The following is a 27,554-nucleotide window of genomic DNA, read 5'->3' as shown; positions in this document are numbered from 1 at the left end:
TACATAACGGTAGAGAAAACTTGGGTAAAAACCTAGTTGTAAGGAATGTTTCCAAAAAGTGTACGGTTTAGCCCCGGTCTCCCCTATAGTTTGAAACCTATTTAAGTCAATTATGAAATGCATAATTGCCAACAAACGTAGTAATTATATACATATTTCCATACGTATGGTAATTGATCAAAATTTTACATGGTCTATAACTGCAAGACAATGGGCAAAGTGAAGCTTTCTTTAAAAGCACGGTCTAAGCGCACATATGCGGAAATGCTCAAAACTATAATTTATGTCCCACCTTTGGAAACCAAAAACGGTTTTTCAAATTTTGCAGAGCCAGAGAAATCTGACTCTGACGGAAATAGTGAAGATACCTCGTTTGTCACTCCTCAAGGGTCTGTTAAGAGGAGTTTAACAAAGCACAAGATACCAAAAAAGACACCTGAAATTACACCTTCAAAAAAGTGGGCTGCGTTTCACAGCCACCATCAGGGTTACTGAAGTTTTCGGAAATTATAGAATGAATTTTCGCAGCATTCAATATTTCTGAACCTATAAAGACCCTCATAACGGCATTCCTTCCAATAGCTAGAACCTTTTTGAAGCAGTTATCAGCTCAATGGCCAATTGTCTCAGGTTTTGTATCTTTTGATGGATAATTTATCACCCGCCGCAAATGATACAATCACTGTCCTGCAGTGGAATTGTCGAAGCATCATGCCAAAACTTGATTCATTTAAAATCTTATTGCATAGTCAAAAATGTAATGTATTTGCTTTATGCGAAACATGGCTTACTTCAAACATAGCTTTAAATTTTAATGATTTCAACTTTATACGTCTCGATAGAGACTCTCCGTATGGTGGAGTGCTGTTGGGAATTAAGAAATACTATTCCTTTTATAGATTAGACATCCCTTCAACTTCTAGTATAGAAGTTGTTGCTTGCCAAATAAACATTAAAGGAAAAGATATTTGTATAGCTTCGGTTTATATTCCTCCAAAAGCACAAGTTGGACAGCGACAGCTTAATGAAATGGTTGAAGCCCTTCCTGCTCCACGTTTGATTTTAGGAGATTTCAATTCGCACGGAATGATGTGAGGTTCCGTTTACAATGATAACAGATCATCTTTAATACAAAACATTTGTGACAATTTTAACACGACAGTTTTAAATATGGGTAGCATGACACGGATCCCAAGACCTCCTGCACGCCCAAGTGCATTAGATCTATCTCTTTGCTCAACTGCTGAAAGTTATCGCCATTCAAAAGCCGGGGAAACCAGCTTCCAATCACAACTCATTTTTTTTTTTTTTTTTTACAAGGTGAAATGCATTTACGCACGGAGTGTGGGACTCTCCACAGGACTACCCAACTGTTGATTGGAACTACCCACTAAAACACCTTGGATCTCCAACCCTACCTCCCCGGCACCACCGCTAGGTATTACTTCGGGGTGGAAGGCTATTGGTGCTCACAGCACCCTCACAACTCATATAGACCCATTGCAATGTTGTCCTGCATCAGAAAATTGTTCGAAAAAATTATTCTTCGACGTCTCGACACTTGGGTCGAGACGAATGGTTTGTTGTCAGATACTCAGTTTGGCTTCCGTAGAAATAAAGGGACGAATGATTGTCTTGCATTACTTTCGTCTGACATCCAAATTGCTTCGCTCAAAAGCAACAAATGGCCTCTGTATTTTTAGACATTAAAGGGGCATTTGATTCCGTTTCCATTGATGTTCTTTCAGACAAGCTTCACCAACATGGACTCCCAGCGGTTATAAATAATTATTTGCACAACCTTTTGTCAGAGAAACGCATGCATTTTTCACATGGCGATTTGGCAACACTCAGAATTAGTTACATGGGTCTCCCGCAAGGCTCATGCCTCAGTCCGCTCCTCTATAATTTTTACGTGAATGACATTGACAGCTGTCTAGTAACCCCATGTACACTAAGACAATTGGCAGATGATGGCGTGGTTTCAGTTACTGGACCCAAAGCTATTGATCTGCAAAAACCATTGCAAGATACCTTAGATAACTTGTCCCTTTGGGCTGTTCATCTGGGTATCGAATTCTCTGCGGAGAAAACAGAGCTGGTCGTCTTTTCAAGAAAGCATGATCCCGCGCAGCTTCAGCTTCATATGATGGGAAGAATGATCCAACAGGCTTTGACTTTCAAATACTTCGGGTCAGTATTGTTGTTTGCGAATTGCTTTAGGTTGCATGCATTCGACACATAAAATGAGTCTTGAAGTTTAGGCGGGAGTTCTTCCATTAAAAGATCGATTTTGGGAGCTTTCCTCACGCCTGCTAATAAGATGTGAGGTGCTCAATCCCATGGTAATTAATAATTTCGAACGACTAGTCGAGCTTCGATCTCAAACAAAATTCATGACAGTATATTTTAACCACATGTCACAGGAAATCAACCCATCAAGATATATTCCTATCCGTGACAGCATCCTGAATGTCCCTGACTTAACTTTATTTTTCGATACTTCCATGCAGCGTGAAGTGCGTGGAATTCCGGACCATCTACGCTCGACGGAAATCCCAAAAATATTTTCAAGTAAGTTCAGGCATATTGACTCTGAGAAAATGTTTTACACGGACGGATCGCGAATTGAAGAAGCGACAGGGTTTGGTATGTTCAACAATAATGTTTCGGCCTCATTCAAGCTTCAAGAACCTGCATCTGTTTATATAGCAGAGTTAGCAGCAGTTCATTATAGTTTGAGTGTAATCGTCACATTATCTCCAAACAATTATTTCCTCTTCACAGATAGTCTGAGTGCAATTGAAGCCATTCGCTCAAACATGACTGGCAGGACTGAACCGTTTTTCCTGGGCAAAATAAAACAGTGCCTGAACGACATATTGAACAATAATTATCTAATCACTATAGTCTGGGTCCCGGCTCATTGCTCCATTCCTGGCAATGAAAGAGCCGATATTTTAGCCAAACGTGGTGCTATTGAGGGTGAAATTTATGAGAGACCGATTGCTTTCAACGAATTCTATAGCTCGTCTCGCCAAAGAACACTGGCCAGCTGGCAAGCTTCTTGGGATGAAGATGATCTGGGTCGGTGGATGCACTCAATTATTCCTAAAATATCGACAAAGGCATGGTTCAGGGGACTGGATGTGAGTAGGGATTTCATTCGTGTGATGTCCAGACTCATGTCCAATCACTACACGTTAGATGCACATCTCCTTCGAATTGGACTCTCCGAAACTAATCATTGTGCTTGCGGAGAAGGTTATCGGGATATTGATCATGTCGTTTGGACATGCGTGGAGTATCGTGATGTCAGATCTCAACTAATAAATTCTTTGCGTTCCCAAGGTAGACTATCCAATGTCCCAGTTCGAGACATTCTTGCTTGTCGTGACCTTCCATACATGAAACTTATTTATCATTTTATAAAGAAAATTGGAGTTTCAATTTAATAAAGGCCCTTTTTAAGACTTAGTTCTGATTCCAGCTACGTCCATGAGTTCAACCAATAGCTAAATTAGAATAGTAATTATGTAATGATACAAACAAACTCGAAATAGTTTATGAAATTATCAACAAAATGTCTGAAAATAACAGCTTATTTTACAATTTTTAGAAGTTAATCGTTTGGTTCAAATAATATTTCCGAGTAGATTTCATAATTAATGACGAATTACCTAAGATGACATTTAAGTAATAAGAGGAATATGTTTTAATAAATTCAAATCGTTGTGACTATTTTAGAATTAAATTAGGATAAGAATTTTATGTAAAAGTGATGCTACGGCGAAGAAAAACTTATGTAAACTGCCTTAAGAAATAAACGTATTTATGAAAAAAAAAAAGGAATATACTACGGTTTAGCTGATTTCAAGGTTAGACATCACCACGAACAAATCACGTAAGAAAAATACGCAATAATTTTCGTTACTTACCTATTTAGAAATCCCGATGACACCGACACACTTAATTTTCTCTACTAATGTCCATCTACATATCGCTAACTATGGTTACTTTCGGATTTTAAATTAGAGCAAACCGTTGCAACACCGATCGTTTTTGTGCACAATAAATATATTATTTAGCTCTGTTGATCTCGAGAGAAAGGTTGTGTTCTTGCACAAGCACAAAAACCATATCATTGTTGGGTTTCCTGGCCTACGCAAAACCTAGCCCTACTTTTCTCATAGAAAAATATATTTTCGGAACGAAAATCATTAAACCGCAAACTTTGTCTGGTCTACATTCTTTGTTTGGCTTTTACCTAAATAAAAACATAAAATCGTCAATAAAAACAAACACAATTCGCAGTTGCTTGTGGAACTGATTTACAATTGTATAATAAGTATAACACATTCGCTACATACATTGCTGCTAACAAACAGCCCACACGTGATGCTATTGGAGTAGAGAAAAAAAAAACAAACTTTGAAAAGAGCGTCGGTTTCCACCAAATTGCGTTTTGGTTTCAATCAACAAAAAAATCCGTATAGCTGCTCCTAGGCAACTAATTGCATCCGGACATTTTACTGATGACGGCCCCTAAGATCTATCCTAACTAATTGTTTCTACGAGGTATTAACAGTCTGCGTAAAACAAAGCAAAAAACGTATCGTCGAAGAGCGAACGAACACCTGGGACTAAACCTAATGACTGCGTGCGCTTCCGGTCGATACAGATTTTCAGTCATTCTCGAGAGGGGGGCAGGATACGGTGTGTGCAAGCGTGTTTTTCTCATCCTATATCCGATCGAAGCATAACAAACAGAACAACAGATTGCTCGGCGGCATTTCGCACGCAACTCTCACACAAGCGAAAACTTTCATCTATATGCTACATTATAAGCGTTCCCCGGAGAGGTTCAAATTTCGACAGATGCCAACTACTGCAGGAAGCATAATCATTGAGACCGAAGGAAAGAAAGCAACAACACAGCTGTTGGAAAATTGGTTCCACCGAACAAAGGCTCACAGGTGGTTCTGAAGAAAGGACAACAGCTTCGTTTCGTAGTGTTTGCTCGCTTCCAGATTGCGCAACGAGTGACGCTCGTTCGGGTAGACCTGCAGCTGGTATGGTTTGTTGGCTTTGATCAAACCATTCACGAGCTGTGATGTGTGGAAGAAGTGTACGTTTTCGTCGATTAAACCGTGGATGATGAGCAGGCGATTGTCCCTGAAAATAGAAGAAAGAATGGAAGCAATGTTGAATGAGACAGTTTTTTTATTATGGAAACATTCTCAAGTACTCACTCATCCGGGAATTTGTGTATATAGCTAAGCACCGAACCAGCGGTATAGCCGGACCGATTATTGTCAGGAAGATCCATGTACCGCTCAGTGTAACCCGTATCGTAGTACTCCCAGCTCGTAACCGGTGCACCGGCAATAGACAGTTTGAATATTTCCGGATACTGCACCAGTCCCATCAGACTAAGGTAGCCACCTGTAACAGAAAATACTATTAGTGAGAACCGTTCGAAAAGATTCGAGTGATGCATGTACCGTAAGACCACCCGTGAATTGCAACCCGATTCATGTCAATGTAGCCTAACTGTTCGGCAAGCATTTTCAACACTTCCACCTGATCGGCAAGTTCCACTGTACCCATCCGACCGCGTATGTGGCTTTCGAATCGTACCCCGCGATGACGCGAACCTCGTGAATCGACGCACACTACGCAGTATCCTTGAGCAGCAAGCATGTGCATCCGTAATTGTCTCATACCCTGAAAGACAACAAGTTAGCAATTAGTACCGATCAGAACTAGATCACGCCGGTAGACAAATAACCTTGAATGTGTTGCTAACGGTTTGAACCTCTGGACCACCGTAGACATTCAGCACCGTAGGGTACTTTACCCCGAGCGTGAAATTGTGCGGTTTAAACACCATAGCGTAGATAGATTCACCGGACGTCAGCCGGGGACTGTAGATGGTCGGATTGAATTGAGTATTTTCCGAGGGTCCACCCTCGAACAGATATCCCATCGAAATCAGTTCCAGTCCGGCTACGTTTCCATTCGAGCAGTTTTGCTTAACGTGTACCAGCTCCCAGGAGGGCAGTGTTTGGATATTGCAGTACGTTTGCAGGAACATGGTACAATCCTTGGTTGGAAGAGATGTGAATAAATTTTTGGGCAGAGCATCGCACGACAATCAGTGCAACTTACATCGTTGAACTCTACCGTAAACGAGTATCCGGGCACGGTGAGTAACCGAAGCCAGTTTGGTTTCAGCATGTTGACTACGTAAAGGTGCTTCTCCAGTGGGGTCTGCCGCAGTCCCATGAAGTACACCAACTGGTGCCGTTTGTCAACCCAAACGTTGCGACCTAACACTTCCCAGTCGCCGGAGGTGAGCGCTACCTGTAATGAACGGAAAATTTGTATCAATTTCATAACCTTTCATAAGCGCGAGAAAACACGAGTGAATTCATGTCAGTTTCAACACATTAGGTGACGTTAACAAAAGGGAAGTTTGCGATATCGAACCATGAGCTTCCTCTACCTATCGCAGACCACGTGGAAAACGTCTGAGTCGGGTGGAGCAGAAACTGTTTTGGGAATGGGTTTGAGTAAAGCGTGTCTGGTTGAGAAACATTGCCGATTTCGTTCCGCGTAAGTGAGGTACTTCTTAGAGCGGAACGTAGGTAGACTTTTACGCAGAATTTGAATGCAGCGAAAATACTCGAAATTTACAAAACTATGCCTAATTAAGATGCTTTGATCTGATCACAGAAGTTGGACCCTATCAAGAGAATAAAGACTGTCCCAGAAAGTATGGACGCACATCGATTTCGCTGTAAATAATTCACAAGTGTTAGATAGGGTAAGGGCTCCCTATTTCATCTCATTTGTAAGGACGTCGCCTTCAAACCCCGATTTAGCCACTAAAATCACTGTAACTATTTCATATTACTGCTTCATTCGCCTTGCTCCACGTTGAAAATTGATTCACATTCCTTGAAAATTCAACTAATATTTATAAAACAGATAAAAACACTAATGATGTTTTCACTACTCTGCTCCTAATTTCATCTCAATGGATTTTTATCCATCCTATCGTTGATCTTTTATTCATCCTATAAATTAGCAATGGCGACAGCAATCAAAACAAAATATTCCACTATTACACTCTCACCCGCATTTGCATGGCTGCCAGATGGCTGACTAAACGCTGCCAGCTGGAAAAATATGGCTTGCAGACATTCTGGTGACCGACTGCCTTACCGCTGCCACATATACAACTCAAACGATACAACCGTACCCACCAGGATTTTTCCACATTATTATTATTGGTAAAAAATTTACTCGTTGAATTATCTAATTAATGGGGCAATGACTTACGGAGATCTAAAGAACTATCTTTTAACATCATTTTATTAGTGAAAACAGATAGAACAGATATAGACTTTCTATGCAAAGTAATACATATTTTCTATGAAAATACCTGGCATCTCTGTGCACAGCGGATGAAACACACACACACACTTCACAGCGTTATGTTGGCGTATAGCGGAATAAAACAAGTGCTACTAGATTTGCCACAATGGTTATTTCATTAGTATTTAACACGTTCTTTCTGGTAATATTCGAAGCTGAAACAGTTTTATTGAAATATTAATATCAACAATATAATTAAACTAATGTCACGGATACCAAAAACATACTTTTTGATGATAATTTGAATAAGATAAACAATTTTTGTTTTGTAACATTATGAGATAACTTGGCAACTTTGCGAAACCAAATGAGATGAAAACAAAGCGCAATCAAGTGAACGAAGTGAAAAACTTTCATCTCATAGTTTTGAAGACTTTTATTGCTTGTCGGGTAAATTTTGAAGTTTTTAATCGTTAACTAAACAAGTGGCAAGTGAACATAACTAATTATGAAGTCATCCAGCATTCAATGGTAGTGTAATTGTGCGAAATAGTGATCATGTTTTGAGACGAATCGATTAGTAGATATTCAGAAACATGACGAACTGTAAATCTTGAGACGAAAGTGTGTCCTAAATTGAAAAGTGAGTTTATTTTATATGAAAAAAACGATCACCGAAGAATTTAAAACCATTTCTTTCAATAGGAAAGTGTGACAATAGGTGGTGAATTATGAGGTGAAGGGATGAGATGGAAATAGGAGCTCAGATGAAATAGGGAGCCGTTGCCCTATTCAAATTTTATTCGATATACTGATAATATTAGACTACAACAACAGAATATTATTCTTAACATTTGCAACCATTGCCATTGTAGACTAGATGGCGCACATTTTTGCGAACGTTCCTCATTAAATTCCGTACAGACTTCTTGGCGAACAGTTTCGACACTTTTTTCCAATCTTTTTCGAACTGTTGAATGGTTTCGGCTGCCGAGACATGTTTCCTAAGATGTGCCTTCGTTAATGCCCAAAATTCCTCAATTGGTCGAAGTTGTGGGCAATTTGGTGGATTCATGTCTTTTGGGACGAAAGTTACATTTTTGGTAGTATACCATTCTACCGTTGATTTTGAGTAGTGGCAAGAAGCCAGATCTCGCCAGAAGACAACAGGATCCTTGTGGCTTCGAATCATGGGTAGAAGTCGTTTTTGTAAACATTCCTTGATGTATATTTCGCTGTTCATTGAAGCAGTGGTGATGAAGGGTTTTGAAATCTTACCGCAGCTACAAATTACTTGCAAGACCGTAGCTTTCTTACAAAATTTTTCGACTTCAATCGATGTCTCGGACTGGTTTAACACTTGCCCCTATCGCACCGTATAATATTGTGGTCCCGGCAAGGATTTGTAATTGAGTTTCACATAGGTTTCGTCGTCCATGATTATGCAGTTCAAATTTCCAGCAAGAATCGTATTATGCAGCTTTCGAACCCTCGGTCTGATCGATGCTTCTTGTTTCGGACTACGTTTTGGTTGTTTCTGCTTGTTATAGGTTCGAAGATTCAAACGTTCTTTAGCGCGAAGAACATTTGACTTCGAGGTGCCCACTTTATTGGCCACATCCCGAACTGAAACCTCCTTATTTTTGCTCGAACGCCTTCAGTTTACGTTTATCCAACTGAGGCTTAGCTGAACCTTTTTTTCGACCGGTTTTCGGTTTATCCTCAAAGGTGTTATCCTCACCGAACTTCCTAATTGCATTTCGCACGGCTTTTTCACTTACCTCTTCCATTTTTGCTATTTTTCTCATTGATAGTCCGCGTTCTGTGCACGTCTGTGCGTCTGGTCCACGCATTTCGAAACAAACTAATGGAAACGAATAAACAACTGCACAAGTGGTTAGAGAAGAGTGTAAAAAACAGGACGCAGCCATAAAAATTGACAGATTCTGAACCATTACGAAATGGCAGCGGTTTTTGGTTGCGTCCATACTTTCTGGGACAATCTTTCACCCCGATTCTGCAATCCGACGGATTTGTGATACGAACGAATCTACACTTTCGTTCGAGTTTGAATTTTGCATTCTTTATTCCGTTCGACTTGTATGATTCGTTCGGGAACGCTTGAAATTTCGAACACTAACCATCAAAGCTGTCAACACTACTTACACGTTCTATATTGTTTATATTATTAATTTCTTCGTAAACGAAACCGGCACACTTGTATAAACAAATTAGAACGATTCTAAACCGAACAAAAGTAATACGTACGCAAGTCGATCGAGTAATGTTCGAAAATTTTACAACTCGAACGAATGATATTCGAGTTCACACCCAACTCGAACGGAATGCAGAATGGAAATTGCACATTCGATCGGAATATCTCGAATCGATCGACGTACAGAATAAGGGTGTTTATTAGCGCAAAGCATCATCAAAACCATCTCTGTCGTGTCTGGTCCCTCCAATCTCCCGACGCAAACCTTATCAAAAATGTTTGGACCACCATGAAGAGCAAAATTGCAGGAAAGCCTGTTCACAATTTGAAGCAGCTACCTTGAGGAATTTGGAAGAACTGATACTGAAGAGGTACAGAAGGCAGTGATTCTCGCATCCAGGGTCGCCGAGAGAAAAAACCGGGCCCAGGGGGATTTTAGTACGGGCCCCTTCGTTTAGTGAGCAAAAATAAGCAAAAACAAAAGACCTGACTCTATTTTGGAGGATTGAATGAGCAAAAAATTAAAATGGTCCTAAGATATGATTTGATTATGAGAAATCAGATTCATCTAGACCAGAACTAAAATTCTTCATTTATTCATCTAGACCAGAACTAAAATTCTGGGCCGGGACTGAATTCCGGAACTGAATTCAAGAACTAAATACGAAAGCTGGGTCAGGCTCAGAATTCAGTTGCAAAATTTTAGTTTGGAATCCAGAGAGAGATATAAGTTAGGTCATAAATTTAGTTCCCGAATAATGGAACTGAGCACATTTTCTGAATCCTTACCTTACCTCACCTAACAGCTATAGGCCTGGGGTGTCCTTTGCTGTATCAAGCATACGTCTCCACATAACTCGGTCCATGGCTATTCGTCGCCAGCCACTCAAGGCACGGATGCTTCTGAGATCACCCTCCACTTGATCGATCCACCTTGCTCGCACCTCTTCTTCTTGTACCAGTCGGATTAGATTCAAGAACCATTTTCACTGGGCTGTCGTCCGACATCTTTATGACATGCCAACCCATCGTAGACGTCCGATTTTAGTTGTCCGTACGATAGGTGGTTCTCCTAGCAGCTGTTGCAATTCGTGATTCATACGCCGTCCCCACGTTCCGTCTTCCATCTGCACTCCGCCATAGATGGTCCTCAGCACCTTTCTTTCGAAAACACTGAGGGCGCGTTGGTCCTCTGCCAACATAGTCCAGGTCTCGTGGCCATAGAGAACAACCGGTCTAATGAGCGTTTGTAGATGGTCAATTTCGTGCGTTGGCGTTCTTTTCTCGATCGAAGGGTTTTTCTGAGTCCAAAGTACGCACGATTCCCTGCCAAAATACGTCCATGAATTTCTCTGCTGGTGTCACTATCGGCGGTCACCAGTGAGCCCAAATACACGAACTCGTCAACCACCTCGATATCGTCACCGTCTATCAATTTCGTGGTGGGAGGCGTTGTGTTTCTTCTCTAGAGCCTCTTCCTCCCATGTATTTTGTTTTTGACGCATTTATGGCCAGTCCGATACGCCTAGCTTCAGCTTTCAGTCCGATGTAGGTATCCGTCATCTTCTCAAGGTTACGTGTCACAATATCAATATCGTCATCGAAGCCAAAAAGTTGTACGGACTTTCGGAAGATCGTGCCACTCGTGTCGATCTCCGCTCTTCGAATCACACCTTCCAGGGCAATATTGAACAAGATACAAGAGAGTCCATCACCTTGCCGTAGTCCTCTCCGATATTCGACAGGTCTCGAGAGCGTCCCAGATACTCGTTGCTTTGACCAATCGCGACAGTTTATCCGGGAAACCGTATTCGTGCATGATCTGCCATAGCTGTTTTCGATCGATTGTGTCGTATGCCGCTTTGAAGTCAATGAATAGGTGATGCGTGGGTACGTTGTATTCACGACACTTCTGGAGTACTTGTCTTATCGCGAATATGTGATCCGTAGTGGCGCGGGCTCCAGTAAATCCCGCTTGGTACGGCCCTATGAATTCCTTAGCTATTGATGATAGACGACGGCAAAGGATTTGGGAGAGTACCTTGTAGGCGGCGTTCAGCAATGTGATTGAGCGGTAATTGCAACAGTCTAGCTTATCGCCCTTTTTGTAGACGGGACATACCACCCCATCCATCGATTCCTGCGTCAGAATCTCCTCCTCCCAAATCCTAGAAATCATCCAGTGCAGCGCTCAAGCTAGTGCCTCTCCTCCATGTTTGAACAGCTCGCCTGGCAACTGGTCATTGCTCGCAGCTTGCCGATCTCCTCACTTATCTCCGACAGATCAGGGGCTGGGAATCTGTCGTCGGCTGAGCGTGCACCCAGATTGATTCCTGTACCGTTCTCTGTATCTTGTGCTTCGCCATTCAGATGCTCGTCATAGTACTGCTTCCACCTGTCGATCACCTCACGTTCGTTCGTGAGAAGGTTACCACTGGTATCTCTGCACATTTCGGCCTGTGGCGTGAAGCCTCTACGTGAGCGGTTCACCTTCTCATAGAACCTCCGTGTGGCGCTTTTTCTTCCGGAAAACCGTGTTCTGTCTGTTCCGCGCCTGTCTGTATCGTTCCTCGTTCGCTCTAGTGCGGTGTTGTAGCATCCTCGCCCTGCATTCTTCTCTTCGACCAACTGCTGACATTCACCGTCAAACCAGTCATTTCCTCGATTCGATAACCTCGTACCTAGAACGGTTGAAGCAGTGCTACTCACGGCGGATCTTATATTCTTCAAGCCGTCTTCAAGAGTTGCCGCGCCAATCTGTTTTTCCGTTGGTAGCACTTGCTCCAGTTGTTGCGCGTATTTCTCTGCAGTACGAACGCTACGTAGCTGCTCGAGATTGAATCCCGGCATTCCTGTGCGACGAGTATTGTGCACCGCCCGTCGATGAGAACGTGGTCGATTTGATTTTCCGTATATTGATCAGGTGATCTCCAGGTACCTCATGTGTACCGTTTTGTGCTAAAGTGAACATGACTCCTAAATGAGATAAAATTGCAACGAATTCTCGGTAGCCGGCTACCCAGAGTAATAAGCACATAATATTAATAATATTATAAGTAATGAGTAGATCAGTCCCGGGTTGGCGGTTGAATGCATAGGGCACTGGTCTTACAAACCAGTTGTCGTATGTTCGAGCCCCAACCTGAAAGGACTCGTAGTGTCAGTAGGATAGTAGCACCAGTCATGCAATGGTTCTGTACACTCTGAATCGGCTGCGAAGTCTGTTGAAACATAAGATCAAATTCCACTACAGGAATGTAATACCAAGGCTTTGCTAATGAGTAGATCACATTATCTACCAAAATAAATCCTTATCATTTCCTCGCCCCACTAACACCTTTCCTGTGACATTTGTGGTGATGCGAAGAATTCCTCGGTCTTTGTAGCAACCATTGTTGAACTAACATTCCTTCCTTCCCATATTGACCTACATGGGCGTGGTCATTTACGTTATTGATCAGTCCATGTACTAAGTCAGTTTAGGTTGCACGTTGAGCATGATTTACGACTCCCCAAGTATCATGCATTTGGTTCAATGTGCAATTTCAACTGGTTTCTGATCAATCACGGGAAACTCACGGGCGGTCAACTAAGCTAAGCTTGTTCAAAAAAAGCAAATTTCAATTTTCTTAACGTTTCGCCTTCGGCTCATTAGTGTTTATTCGAAACGTGAAGAAGATTGAAAAAAAAATATGTGACTCATTGGGAAACATTTTTCCCTTCTATAAAAATCTTTATTGATTCTTCAATTGTTATTAAATCGATGTTTTTTTCACTGAATGTTATTAAAAACTTATTTCCAAGGCTTTCTGAACGAATAAAAACAAGAGCTGTCAATCTTTGTTGCACTAAAAAAGTTTGTGCAAAACGACGCATAGAAAATAGAACACATCTGTATAAAATGTTCATTTCATGCGTTTTTTTTAGAACGGCCAATAAGCCACCTGTCAACTTCCACTTTCGAAAGAAATTGCAAGCGAACTATGAAAGATAGAACCCCGATGTGTTTTTCTGGTGATATTCTCTCACTCCCTCACACACACAATAGCTAAATATTGTGTTGTACTGGCATATTTCGTCCTGGACATCTTATGGTCGTGAAAGGGTTAAGGGGCTTGATTGCGCTTAATAATTTTACTTTTATCACGTTTCGTCTTCGACTCATCAGCGCCTAACAATTCAAAATTAAACCACAATAAACCACAAATGATCTCACCTTATTTACAATTCGAGGTTCCAGTGTTCCGCACCCATCGATGTGCGTCGCCGTGAAGGTTCGTCCCGTTGCACGGTTTGGCTGATTATTGCTGTTGGCACCTTCGATACGCGTAGGACCGTCTCTACTATGATGACAGTGATTGTTGTGACTGATATTGTCGACCTTGTGATTGTTGTTGCTATTGCTGCCGTTACTCGTAGCAGCACCAGTACAGTTATTACCACTACTACTGCTGCTGCTGCTACTACTACTACTACTACTACTGATGCTACTGCTATTGCTGATGGTAATGCCGCCGGTGGCAAGACTAGACGTTACCAAGTACAGATGTCGGAAGCCAGTTTCCTCCGAAGCCCACAGAAACACGACTCGGTCATCGGTGATTTCGAGGAAGTGCAGCACGTCGTGAACATTTACCCAGTTGCTAGAATGCTCGGAGTAGATGACTTGCATCGATCGGGTCAGTCGAGCGAGCGGGGATTTCCAGTAGTCACTGGAAGACTCAAGAATAGACGACGAGGATGGTTTCGCGTCCGGCGTTGCGCGATTACCACTTTCTGGCGGTGATGGCGATGAACTACTGTACAGCTCGCAGAAATTATCCAAAGGAATCAGTACCAAATCCAACCGCTGTTGCACCCGGTTCATCAGCTGAGCCCAAACGCTGTAACAAAAAGTTAGATTAATTAACCGAATGCAATATTATGGCCACCACAAGACTTACTAATTCGAATCAGGTGTCCAACCGATCCTCACCACGTACTCCAACCACGGGAAGGCATAGGTCAATGGACACTGCAGTTCTTTGATGCAGGCATCGGTAATTTTCAACGATTCCGACAAGCGAAATTGTACCAATTTCAGCTTCGATTTTGCGTTCGCCGAACCGGCACGGGGGAAGCGATACTCCTCGTAGTCACCACCGACGGATTGGGAAGATGGAAACGTGTACAAACTGACGTCGCTTTCGTCCACTTCTTCGTACACTATTCGGTAGATCTCGTCATCGCTTTTCGGTTGCCACCAGAAACCCTGATAACGGTTGAATTCTTCCTGCATGACGTACGACGGAACACCGGCCGTTAGTGGATCTTCGGCGAAAGATCTCCGTCCATCGTGGGCAAAAGTTAACCGTTCGCTATGGCCACTGACAGTGTGAATTACCCAAATATCTCCATTGCATACGTAGGCCACAAGATCGGAGTTCCGGGGACAAATCTGCGGGTCTATAGCTGCCGAACGCTGAAAAATACGAAGCTCCGATGGAAACAGTGTCCCCTCGCCGTAGCCAGTGTCCAAACACTGATACAAAGTGTTGCATGCCGGAAAGACAATTTTCCCACTCGATTTGTGCAACTCGTAGGAAGTGATTCCCCAAATCGAAAGACGTTTGCGTTCCAACAGTAGCTGAACCTCACGAGAATTATTAGTGGACAGATGGGACACTATTGGTTCCAATACGGGGTTCCACTCCAGTCTCATAGGTGCACAATTGTCGGTTTCGCTGGCCGGTACATCCGTGTAGAAAAGCACCGTATCCCATCCGTTAGACGCAGGTGGACTAAGAAAATAAACTCGTGTCCGTCCATCCGATAGCGATCGAAAATTGACATTCATCGGAAACATACTGGCCAGTGAAGCCATTTGCCGTCTCATATCGTTAACTATCGATTTCAACTCGGACCAAGATTTTTTTTGACCGCTTCCACTCGGTACCGAAGGATTCAGGAGCAGCTCTAACCGCGAATGACGTCCATTCGAGCGGTCAAGGGCATTCTCTTCGCCACTGTCATCGCTGTCGCGAATACTGCGTCCTCCACTTCCGGATGCACTGGCAGAACCGTTCCCGTTTCCTCCTCCGCCACCGCTCCCCACACTATTTCCGTCCATTTTCTTGCGGATCTTCGCCCAAATCCTGCTAGCTTCCTCCAAGTTGGCAAAAAATGCTAACAAAATTGGCAGCACCTGACCTAGATTTATCTCACCCAGTGCGAAGGCTTTTGCGTTCCTGAAACTGCGTTCTACAGAGTCCTTGTTCTTTAGTTCTGCTAATTCACTAACCGTGGTTCAAAAGATTAATCTCATACCCCTCGAAATCAAAACGGAATCCCCAAGACTGGTCCGGAGTGGTCGCCCATGCAACAATCTTCGCTTCCGCACACGACTACTGTGACTGTCCAATTTCCAATGTTTGACAGACGAAACAATGGTGGTAAAATTTTCGTTTCACTCGCTCAAGTCGACATATCATCTGTCTATTATTTTCCGTTCTCAAAAGAAAAAACCTCAACCAGAACATATAATCTGCTGGTCTAGTGTGATGCACAACTTCATACCATTTACGGACGGGAAAAGCTATTTTTATTGAATATTTTACTCGAAAATTGTATCAGCATAAACGACGTTCCTATAAACTTCTGCTGTTGCTTTTGATCACTTTCTCTTTTCAACCGAAGGCTCTTGCAAAATTTTCTCTTGTCACTTGACCATCGATTTTGACGTTTTCTTTTAGATTCGCAAGCCGTTTGCTACACGCTAATCATAGTTTGAGCATACCGAAAGATAATGATCGTTTTTGATGCGAATATATCGTATTTTTGATTGCCAATATTTCGAGTCGCATAAGCAACATTAACATCATCATTTTTTCGCCGTGCATCAGGAATTATGATTAAATTTTTCGTAGTGTCAGTTACCCATAAACAACTCAAAATGGGAGTTTCTCACGCTTTTTGAATTTACTAGCATAAAAGTGGAAAACTGCTTACGCTTACATGCTTTTCCCGTATTCGGACAACGTTTTTGCCTTTCTCTATAGAAAGGTAGTAGAATTGCTACAAACTGACTTTTGATCGAAGCTCCGAAAACCTCTAGTGTTATATATCATCAGACCCTATCACCTCGGTCGAAATTAATCTTCAGTTCGGCACACCATCGCACGGCATCACATTCAACATATCATGTCAGTTGTACGGATGCGCAACTTGTAAAAAAATAAACCATTGATTTTACAGCATAAACAATTGATTCACAATTTGATCTATGGCTTACAATACATTACATCCTATACATTCTATTGTAAAAAGCATGTTCTCAAATAATTGAATGGTGTATAACAATACATTAAAATATTTTTCAATGGTCAAAACAAAATTGTGGAAGGTTTTGTAACATCAAATCGTATTGTTTTTCTACAATATTTTTTATTCGGGAGTGCTGCTATTTTAGCGCGCACGAATTTGGCATTTCTCTCCCCTGCTTCAAAATACGATATTCGATGCGGACTCGCTTGAAGACGCCACTTTAGCAAAACAGAATGTTGCCAATAATTTGTTCGGAAATTTGAGAGCTGTATACCCAAGTAACATTTTTAATATTAATAAATACTTGTAGCTGTCTTCAATGCTACATAATAAATCTTGCAAAAAAACTTTAAACTCCACGAAAGCCTACTGAAAACCTCTATAAGAGCATGTTCCTGCCAAGTGGACCATTCTTCATAAGGTTTATAAATCAAAATGAAGAATCAGCATAAACCTGCTTTAAAACTCCAAATTCAAGAAAATTTTGAAACCAGCTTTACGATCAACATTAAATTTATTTGGATGGAATGAATTCCGCTATGAATAAACTGACGTTTTGATAATATTTTTCTTGACTATGTGTGTATCATGTCTACTTTGAATGCAATCAGTAAGAATATATTAGACTTTTTTTACGAGTTTTAAGCTTTTTCCGAACGTAAAAACTTCATGCGTGTGTGGGTACAAACGAATTCATAATAATCAATGCATAGCATGCCATGACCAATTGGGTTGGGTATGACTGCAACAGGTCAATCGTATTATAAAAGAACAGCTTCTGACATTTCATCACGAACAACCATACAGGTAAGAAGTGCACCGTTCTGGGTGATTCCGTTTTCGAATAATAGTTATAAAATACACAATGGCGATCCTGCCAGGAGGCGCAATTGAAATAGCAAAGTTATTCAGAACCATCTCGCATGGAAACGGAATCACCCAAAACGAAACAGAATCTATTCAGATATTGGTACTATTTGGCTCGCAGTTTTTCATTTTACATTGATTACGCAATGTTGAAAATGACGGAAATAAGCGGATCACTATGGTCGCGCATCATAAGCGGACCAGGAAGGTCGCGCAATAAAATACATGGATAAAATGATAACAATTTTCATTGAAAAAGGCGGATTCATGAAATCGCGCATCACAGAGCGGATCAGGAAGGTCGCGCAAATATTTAAATGTAAATGAGCGGACCGGAAACGTCGCGCATAAAGAGAGCAGGCAACGTGGCCGTGCAAATAAAAAAAATGAGCGGATTTCAATAATCGCGCATCATAAAGCGGATCATTAGATCGCGCACATTTGCGTTATAAGTAATTTTTAACGATAGAACAATACGGTGATTCTCAAAAATGAATGAAACTTTTTCGTGTTATAACGCCGCGAGATTCTATCGGTAGTCAAAAACAATAAAGTCCATGTGACTATAAACGAAATCGATGGATGTATGGGCATTGTAATCTTTCCAACCAAACAAAGAAAGAAGGAGAGAAGATTTTAGTAATACAAGAAGTATGTTAACGTATGTAGTGTCCGTATTTCTTGGAAGATTCGATTTGCGCTCAAAATCTTGTTAATAATGACTATGGAAGTACTAGATGATTTAACGGAACAAGACGAACATTCAACACTAAAATATACTATCTCTCTTGAAAAAAACGTGTTTCGAATCAATAAGTAGAAAAGACCAGAAGCATATAGTTGCAGCATTTTTCTGCATCGACGATCGACAACGGAGTATTTTGGATTAGATACAGGAGACGGCTATGAGGTAGTAACAGTTAAGGTTTTCCTAGCTACTACAAACGGTATTCATTTCGCATCAAATACTGGATGCTTTTCTGTGATACTTGAAAACGCACTGCTGATTGTTTACTGCATATCTGAAGATCCAGAAAATTTATTGATACAGGAACACAAAAATATACCTTGGACAATTTGTTGAGTGCTATCACTTCATCAAGATCTAGGAGTCTTAACTTATTCGAATGGGTTTCATATACGTTACTTTCATTCCGAAATCATAAAAAAAATCTATCCAATGTGAATCTAAAGTGTTTTATTTGATTGAAGTGATTGGAATTGCATATTTGCATTTTGCAAAAGTCGCAATTTGTATTAGCGATAATTGTCTGATATACGCAGTATCGATTCAGTGTTTGGACAAGGTAAATCAAGAATTGACGAATAGGGCTTTGAGCCAGGCCAAACAGATGACTTGTCATTTAACAAATGAGGTGAATGCAAGAACGAATCAGTATGTAATAATACAGCAAAACAAAAATCCTTATTACATTATCTATTAATCACCACAAATCAAATATCCGATTTATATCGTTTATGATATCTGATTTCATTCAGATGCATCTGAAAATATGTCTCCTCTTTTGAACGATAGGAAAATGAAACCTAAATTTTTGCACTTTTCTTTGAAATAATTAATAACAATAGTAATGGTTCAATATATTTGTTATAAAAGATTAGTTACCTATCATTATAATGTAAATTTCAATCAGTTTCACTCCTCTAATATAAAAAAATCATTTCATAAATCATCAAAAGAACAAAGAGCGAGTTTTGAACATTTTCCCTTGCATTTTTCGATACACAATTTCAGAATCCAAGCCAGAGCTGCCATCTTTATTTGAAAAATCTGTATTTGGCGAAAAAACCAATCTGTACAATGTCTCTCTCGAAAAATCTGTTTAGTGAGGCCTGGTTTCGCTCCACCTGGTTTAACCCTATGGAACCAAAAACACAAAAACAGAAAATCTATATTTATCTGTCAGAAAACTTAATTATCTGTCAGAAAACTTAATTATCTGTATTTGACGGCCCCCTGTCATAACGCCATCTTGATAAGATCTGAATCAGAACTTCAAAATCAGCTTATTGCAAAGTTTTATGGTTCACCTTGTTTATTGCATGAAAATTAGAGATTTTTTGGATCGATTCTCACACAATTGTTTGTCAATTTACCTAAAATATAGCAGATCATCAAGTGGAGGTAATTTTCACAATTTGAAAGTCACGATGAGTATCAAAACATCGCAGTGTTTGGGGCCCGAAACACGAAGGTCTCAACGTAATCGGTGTACTTTCAAATGGCTGGTGCTTACATACCGGTGTCAGATGGCTGGCATTTTAAGATATCATGTCTGTTTTTCTGTGTCGAGTACAAAAATCGGAATAGTTGGCAGCGCTGATCCAAGCAGTTAGCATATATGATATACACGCTCTTTGAACATAAATCATGGTTTGAGTTGCGATTACTCAAATTCATAAATAGGAACAATATGTCAAAATTTGAGTATGGATTTGAATAAAGTAAACTTGTTGCCATGAATTCTCTCGCATTTATTCATACATTAGAGTAAGCGTTGAGTTTTTAAACATTTGAGTGAAAAAAATACTTGCTTTAGCTTAACGTGGCCGATTGTCTTGTTGTTAGGGAGAGAGAAAGGGATGCCGTATTACGGGGCGGCATACTCCCCAGTTAGTAAGGGGACATAGGGAGGGTGGGACCTACACAGTATTGAATTGAAATTTGAATACATCATTGGTTTGTGGCATACATCTTTTAGACACATTTTGCGTTCGATGAATCTTCATGTTTTTCAGCTTGTAGCAATGAAGAGATTATTCTGGATTGGGATGCTTCGTTGGTGTGTTCTGACGTTGATGTGACGTTTTTGGGTAGCTTCCAGCAACTCAGTCAGTTCAAGGCAGGTGCATGCTCCGAAGCATCGTTTACACAGGCCATACTTCCAGCAACGTAAAGAAGAGTGCGGTAGAGCTGTAGACGAGAAAGAGATAGGGAGAGCACTAAATTTGAGCATTGATAGTTTTCAAGAAGTTATAGATGAGAGTCATATAAGGAAGATTTCGAGTTGCCAAGACGTCGCGGACTGGTACGAAGGGTGGTATACCTCGGGCCCGAAGGGAACCTATGAGTTGGGACCTGGCATCACAATACTCGACACATGTCCAAACAACATGTTCGATGTCATGATAACCCTCACCGCAAACGCAGACACCACTCTCAGCGAGCCCCACACGACGGAGATGCGCGCTGAACATATAATGATTAGACATGAGCCTTGACATTACACGAATAAAGTCTCGGCTCACGTCTAACCCCCGGAACCAAGCTTTCGTCGATACCTGTGGGATTATTGAGTGTAACCATCGTCCCAGAGTTCCACTATTCCATGTATTCTGCCAGCTAGCTAGAGTTTTCTGACGACAGCAACTGAAAAATTCATTGAAGCAGATTGGTCTTTCATAGATATCACCTTCTAGTGCGCCCACCTTGGCTAACGAGTCCGCCCTCTCATTGCCCCGTATGGAACAATGTGAGGGGACCCAAACCAAGGTAATCTGGTATGATTTTGCAGATAAAGCACTCAATTGTTCCCGTATTTTCCCCAGGAAATACGGTGAGTGCTTTCCAGGCTTCACTGAACGGAGAGCCTCAATGGAACTGAGACTGTCCGATACAATGAAGTAGTGATCTGTGGGCAGAGTGTCAATGATCTCAAGGGTATACTGAATTGCAGCTAGTTCTGCGACGTAAACTGAAGCTGGATCACTGAGTTTATAGGAAGCGGTGAAATTTACATTGAATATACCGAAGCCAGTGGACCCGTCTAGATATGATCCGTCAGTGTAAAACATTTTATTACAGTCGACTTCTTTAAATTTATTATTAAAAATTTTTGGGATCTCTTGAGGGCGTACAGGATCCGGGATTCCACAAATTTCTTCTTTCATGGATGTGTTGAAAAGCACAGTAGAATTAGAAGTATCCACAAAATTAACACGATTGGGAACAAACGAAGAAGGATTTATATTCTGAGCCATGTAGTCAAAATACAAGGACATAAAACGGGTTTGTGAATTAAGCTCGACGAGCTTTTCAAAGTTTTCTATCACCATCGGATTCAAAATGTCGCATCGGATTAGCAGTCGATATGAGAGATCCCAGAACCTGTTTTTCAACGGTAAGACGCCCGCCAGCACTTCAAGACTCATCGTATGGGTTGATTGCATGCAACCCAAGGCAATACGTAAACAACGATACTGAATTCTTTCCAGTTTAATGAAATGAATATTCGTAGCGGAGCGGAAACAGAAACATCCATATTCCATTACTGACAATATCGTCGTTTTGTACAACCTGATCAGGTCTCCTGGGTGAGAGCCCCACCAAGTTCCGGTTATTGTACGAAGGAAATTGATTCTCTGTAGGCATTTTCGTTTCAAATACCTAATGTGACATCCCCAGGTACCTTTGGAATCGAACCAGACCCCGAGATATTTAAATGTGAAAACCTGAGCTATGGTTTCACCCCCTAGTTGAAGCTGTAGTTGCGCAGGTTCTCGCTTCCTTGAAAATACAACCAGCTCAGTTTTCTCCGTAGAGAACTCGATACCCATTTGAAAAGCCCATGTCGACAAGTTGTCGAGGGTATCTTGCAATGGTCCTTGGAGATCGGCAGCTTTGGGTCCTATAATAGACACAACACTGTCGTCGGCAAGTTGTCTTAGCGTGCAAGATGTGTTGATACATTCATCAATGTTATTTACGTAAAAGTTGTATAAAAGGGGGCTTAAGCATGAGCCCTGAGGAAGACCCATGTAACTGAATCGCTTTGTCGTCAAATCACCATGCTCAAAATGCATGTGTTTCTCGGACAATAGATTATATAAAAAGTTGTTCAAAACTGGTGAAAGACCATGCTGATGCAACTTCTCAGATAGAACGTTAATGGAAACTGAATCGAATGCCCCCTTGATGTCGAGGAAAACTGATGCCATTTGTTCTTTACGAGCAAATGCCATTTGAATTTCTGTTGAGAGCAACGCTAGACAATCGTTCGTTCCTTTGCCCCTGCGGAACCCAAATTGTGTACCTGAAAGCAATCCATTTGTTTCGACCCAATTGTCTAGACGGAAGAGAATCATTTTCTCCAACAATTTCCGAATACAGGAAAGCATAGCAATCGGCCGATACGAATTGTGATCGGAGGCTGGTTTTCCAGGTTTTTGAATAGTAATAACTCTCACTTCTCTCCATTCGTGTGGGACAATATTACCCTTGAGAAACTTGTTGAATAAATTCAACAAGCGCCTTTTGGCAGAGTCGGGCAGATTTTTCAACAAGTTGAATTTAATTCTGTCTAACCCCGGGGCTCTATTGTTACACGACAAGAGCGCAAGTGAGAACTCTACCATCGAAAACGGTGTTTCGTTTGTATTCAATGTCGCGACGCGGGATATCTTCTGTTCCGGAACAGAATCAGGACATACTTTCTTAGCGAAATCAAATATCCAGCGGTTAGAATATTCCTCGCTTTCGTTCGCGTGATTTCGATTGCGCATGCGACGGGCCGTATTCCAAAGAGTGCTCATTGCTGTTTCTCTCGTTAATCCGTCAACAAACCTTCGCCAGTAACCGCGTTTCTTAGCTTTAATCAGACTTTTCATTTGAAATTCTAACGCCGCGTATTTCCGATAATTATCTGGAGTTCCGTTCCTTCTAAACGAGATGAAGGCTGAAGCTTTTTTCGTTTTCAGCTCTGAGCACTCTTTGTCCCACCATGGGTTGGGAGAACGCATACTAGTTTGCGCGCTAGGTACTCGTTTCGTCTGAGCTTGAATTGCGGTGTCAAGAATCAAGCCAGCCAAAAATGTATACTCTTCCTCCGGAGGAAGCTCCTGTGATGTTTCTAGTTTCTCAGACATCGAGCTCGCGTAACGTTTCCAATCAATGTTTCGTGTGAAATCGTACGAAACATTGATTGTTTCCGATGGTCTTCCACGGTTGGTGATAGAAACTATGATCGGCAAGTGATCGCTACCGTGAGGATCACAGATTACCTTCCACTTGCAATCTAACTGTAGCGAAGTCGAGCAAAGGGATAAATCCAGCGCACTTGGTTGTGCTGGCGGTCTAGGGTTCCGTGTCATTTCTCCCGTGTTTAGAATTGTCAAATTGAAGTTGTCACACAGATCTTGGATTAACGAAGAACGATTATCATCATATAAGCAGCCCCATCCTGTACCATGCGAGTTAAAGTCCCCTAAAACCAGCCGCGGTGAAGGAAGAAGTTCTATGATGTCTGCAAGCCGACGATGCCCTATCGAGACTCTGGGAGGAATGTAGATAGAAGCTATACATAGATCTTTGCCTTTAATATTAATTTGGCAAGCAACAACTTCAATTCCCGGTGTCGAGGGGAGGTTAATACGATAAAATGAATAGCACTTTTTAATCCCTAAAAGTACCCCTCCATAAGAGTCTTCTCGGTCCAGGCGGATTATGTTAAAATTATGGAAGTCGAGGTTGATGTTAGAAGTAAGCCAAGTTTCACTCAAGGAGAATACATCGCAATTATGAGTATGTATTAAGTGTTTGAAAGAATCAAGTTTTGGGATGATACTTCTGCAATTCCACTGAAGCACAATGATCATATCTTCGATTCTCAGTGGTAAATTATCCATCAAAAGATACGATCGCTGCAAGGAGGGGCCATTGTTCAGTCAACTGTTTTAAAAATGTCCTTACTGTTGGCAGTAGAGCAGTTAGGAAGCTTTTCAGAGGATCAGTAATATTGAAGGCTGTTAATATCCAGTCCACGATATCAGAAAATTTCAATAATCCAGCGTTTGTTGGATTTTCTGGTTGTGCTTTGGGGTCATTCGGGTTTTTTGATGCCCCAGGAAGTGCTGGGTACTCCTTATCATCCCTAAGTTTTTTGAACCCAGGAGGTGTTTGCTTCGGTTTTGAGTCAGCACTTTTTGTTTCCGTTTGGTTCTTTTGTGACGAAGAGGACAGTCTGAGGCCTTTACGAGGAAGCTTGGGAGAAGCCAGATTTTGTCTTTTCCTGCTTCCTTCAACCTGTGTGTAGGAAGGTCCTTCGCCTGGGTCGTCAGAGGTATCCTCTTCAACTGGCAAGATTGCAAACGGGTTCTCAGGGGTCGATGGAGTGGTTCTTTTTAAGATTTCCGCATAAGAACGTTTGGAACGTTCTTTCACGGATCGCTTCAATTTCTCCGCACGCTGTATGTACGTAGGGCACACCGAAAGATCATGAGGATTCTCCCCGCAGTAGCAACACTTTTCCACTGCTCTTCTGCAGAGATCGTCCTCATGGGCCTCTCCGCATTTGCCGCATCGCAGTTTGTTGCAACAATAGGTTGCCGTATGACCTAGCTGTTTGCAGCTTGTACAATGCATTACCCGCGGTACATACAGCCGAACAGGTAGACGAACTCCACTCACTACCAAATAATTTGGAAGTGCAGATCCGGCAAAAGTCACGCGAAATGAGTCCGATTGGTAAAATTTACCATCTATCGATTTGGAGTGCAATTGCTTGCACTCCAAAATTTTCACTGGTTGAAGGTCGGGGTTTTTGAAACGGCCTACCCCGTCCTTCATCAGATCTTCGATTGTCAGACTTTCGTCACGGACCACACCGTCGATCTCCACCACATGAGACGGGACGTACACGCGGTACTCCTTCGTGAACAACTCGCTGGTAGCAATCTCGTTTGCTTGCTTCAGGTCGGACACAACAACGCGTAACTTGTTTGGCGAAACCTTATCTATTGTTTTTATTGCCGAGAAATGTTTTTCCAGGTCCCGAGCAATATTTAAAACTCTGAGAGACTTTAATTTGGGCCGGAAGTATACCACCCACGGACCCCCCGAGCCATCGTCTTGGTAAACTTTTTGGCGAGCAGGCAATATCTTAGAGGGAGATGGCATTGGAGAGGGAGATGGTATCGGAGGGGGAGATGGTATAGGAGGGGTAGATGGCATCTCGGAAGCAAACTCAGCCTCTAAATGTTCTTCGTTCATTCGTTCAGCTTCGCCCTCCTCCGAGACACCCCCACTGTCATCAATATTCATATTTAAAGTGCGGGAGTAAAGAAGTCTCCCGCACTTGAAATGAGAAAGAAAGAAATAAAATGAAAAAAAAATATATGAATAGTAAAAGTTGAAAGAAAAAGTTTGAGAAAATACTTAACAGTATGTCACGGTAAGCTGTTAGGAGAGTTGCTCCTTCACTCCTTCGTTGTGCTTCAGCGTGACCTTGACTCAGGATTTGGCTGCTGCGATGCGGGTAGCAAACAATAGAAATAACTGCTGCCCGAGGATAGCACAATAGCGTCTACTGTCGATACCGATACAAAACCGGTGCACAGACAGAACTCACTTGCGGGGATGCTACTTTTTATCACTTTTATTTAATGCCTATACTACAGCCTCTGCTGTGATAGGCACCTTCGTCTTACCGATGTCGATTGTTAAAAAACGCGTGTGCTCACTTCGAACATTCGGTTACGAATGAAAAAAATACTTCTTGCAGTTCAGAGCGTTTTCATTCTCGGAATATTCTGATCGAAATAAAGGATGCGAGAATACGTCGTTTTCCATTGCCGTTTCTAGATCCGGTTTTGAAAATCATCGATGAACGAAGAAAAGTTTCTTTATTTTGAGAGTAAGGATCTCAAATTTTGAGTTGAACTTGCTCAAATTTTGAACAAAATATTTTTTTTCTTATTTTGAGTAGAAATTACTCAAGTTTTGACAATTTCGTCCCTTAACTCAAAAATGAGTAGATAGGTGGTAACTCAAGTTTAGAGTACGTGCACTTTTAATGAATTTGAGTGATGTGTCACTCAATTTTTAGTTATGTTCAATGAGGGTGTATGACAGATAGGACCGAGCAATAGTCAACCATGGTATACACAACTCACAACCACGATGGTAAATTAACAGGTGGAAAAACTCTATGTGCGATTACACGATTATTTAATTGTGAAGATATTATTTTTCTAGGCACCCTGATATTTTTTTTTTCAGAGGAGAAGGTGGATGTGTGGGTACAAACGAATTCATAATAATCAATGCATAGCATGCCATGACCAATTGGGTTGGGTATGACTGCAACAGGTCAATCGTATTATAAAAGAACAGCTTCTGACATTTCATCACGAACAACCATACAGGTAAGAAGTGCACCGTTCTGGGTGATTCCGTTTTCGATTAATAGTTATAAAATACACAATGCGCTTTTATTTTTATCGTGAATGTAAGGATAAAAGTAAGAATTATCACCCTCATTCTTGTTTACGGCCGTATGCGATACGTTCGAAAGTATAGCAAATTCGTATTCCCGTTTACGTTCGAATCAATCACACTTTTAAACATCGTACATGCATAAAATCAACGCCCATCCAACTTTAAACTATCAGTTCTGGTACAGATTTGAGTTGTAAATAAAAATCTTTGACATCATTTGTTATTTGACTTGTTTTTTTCACTAATTTTGTATCATCATGTTCGCTTACGTCCGTATCGACCATACGACGAACACATGCTTTCGAACGAATGCGAACAAGCCATTCTTGTTTTCACTCGAACGTGTACGTACGCAATTGCTGTGCAAAAGAAGGATCGGTAGCGCAGGTAGTTTTTTAAGGATGATTGCAAGCATCAAGGAAGTGACGAATGCTACATAATAAATAAATATCGTACTCAGGACCAATTTTATTCAAATCGGTAAATGAAATTTTCAAATTAAACTTCGTGCTAAATAAAAAAAGCATTTGAAATAGCAGTCCGATCAGTAGT

The 27,554-nt window shown here is 41.3% G+C and overlaps 1 protein-coding gene across 2 annotated transcripts; it reads right to left on the bottom strand.

The window, feature by feature from the left end:
* Positions 1 to 4,059: 4,059 nt before the first annotated feature.
* LOC131428267 (dipeptidyl peptidase 9) lies at positions 4,060 to 16,267 on the bottom strand. 2 transcript variants are annotated; one of them, XM_058592068.1, is made up of 8 exons: positions 15,879 to 16,267; positions 14,542 to 15,825; positions 13,815 to 14,481; positions 6,172 to 6,366; positions 5,792 to 6,106; positions 5,505 to 5,727; positions 5,253 to 5,445; positions 4,060 to 5,175 (listed from the first exon to the last, which is right to left on the bottom strand). In XM_058592068.1, the coding sequence occupies exons 2-8, from the start codon at positions 15,705 to 15,707 to the stop codon at positions 4,971 to 4,973; spliced, it is 2,964 nt and encodes a 987-aa protein (XP_058448051.1). In that variant the 5' UTR covers positions 15,708 to 15,825; positions 15,879 to 16,267; the 3' UTR covers positions 4,060 to 4,970. The 2 variants fall into 2 exon arrangements, with proteins under 2 accessions (XP_058448051.1, XP_058448050.1); XM_058592067.1 differs by having other exon boundaries at positions 14,542 to 16,267.
* Positions 16,268 to 27,554: the final 11,287 nt, after the last annotated feature.

The sequence above is a fragment of the Malaya genurostris genome, chromosome 2 (assembly GCF_030247185.1).
Source record: "Malaya genurostris strain Urasoe2022 chromosome 2, Malgen_1.1, whole genome shotgun sequence".
Taxonomy (NCBI): Eukaryota; Metazoa; Arthropoda; class Insecta; order Diptera; family Culicidae; genus Malaya; species Malaya genurostris.
The sequence above is the reverse complement of the archived record's forward strand: the minus strand, read 5'-3'. Positions and strand labels throughout refer to the sequence as shown.

What these genes read in the sequence shown, in the direction of transcription:
- LOC131428267 (XM_058592067.1), bottom strand. Translation starts at nt 15,707, where the DNA reads ATGGACGGAAATAGTGTGGGGAGCGGTGGCGGAGGAGGAAACGGGAAC. An exon ending in TGGACACCTGATTCGAATTA is followed by an intron (nt 14,482 to 14,541) that starts GTAAGTCTTGTG and finishes TTTTTGTTACAG; the next exon opens with CGTTTGGGCTCAGCTGATGA. An exon ending in CCGTTAGCAACACATTCAAG is followed by an intron (nt 5,728 to 5,791) that starts GTTATTTGTCTA and finishes GTTGTCTTTCAG; the next exon opens with GGTATGAGACAATTACGGAT.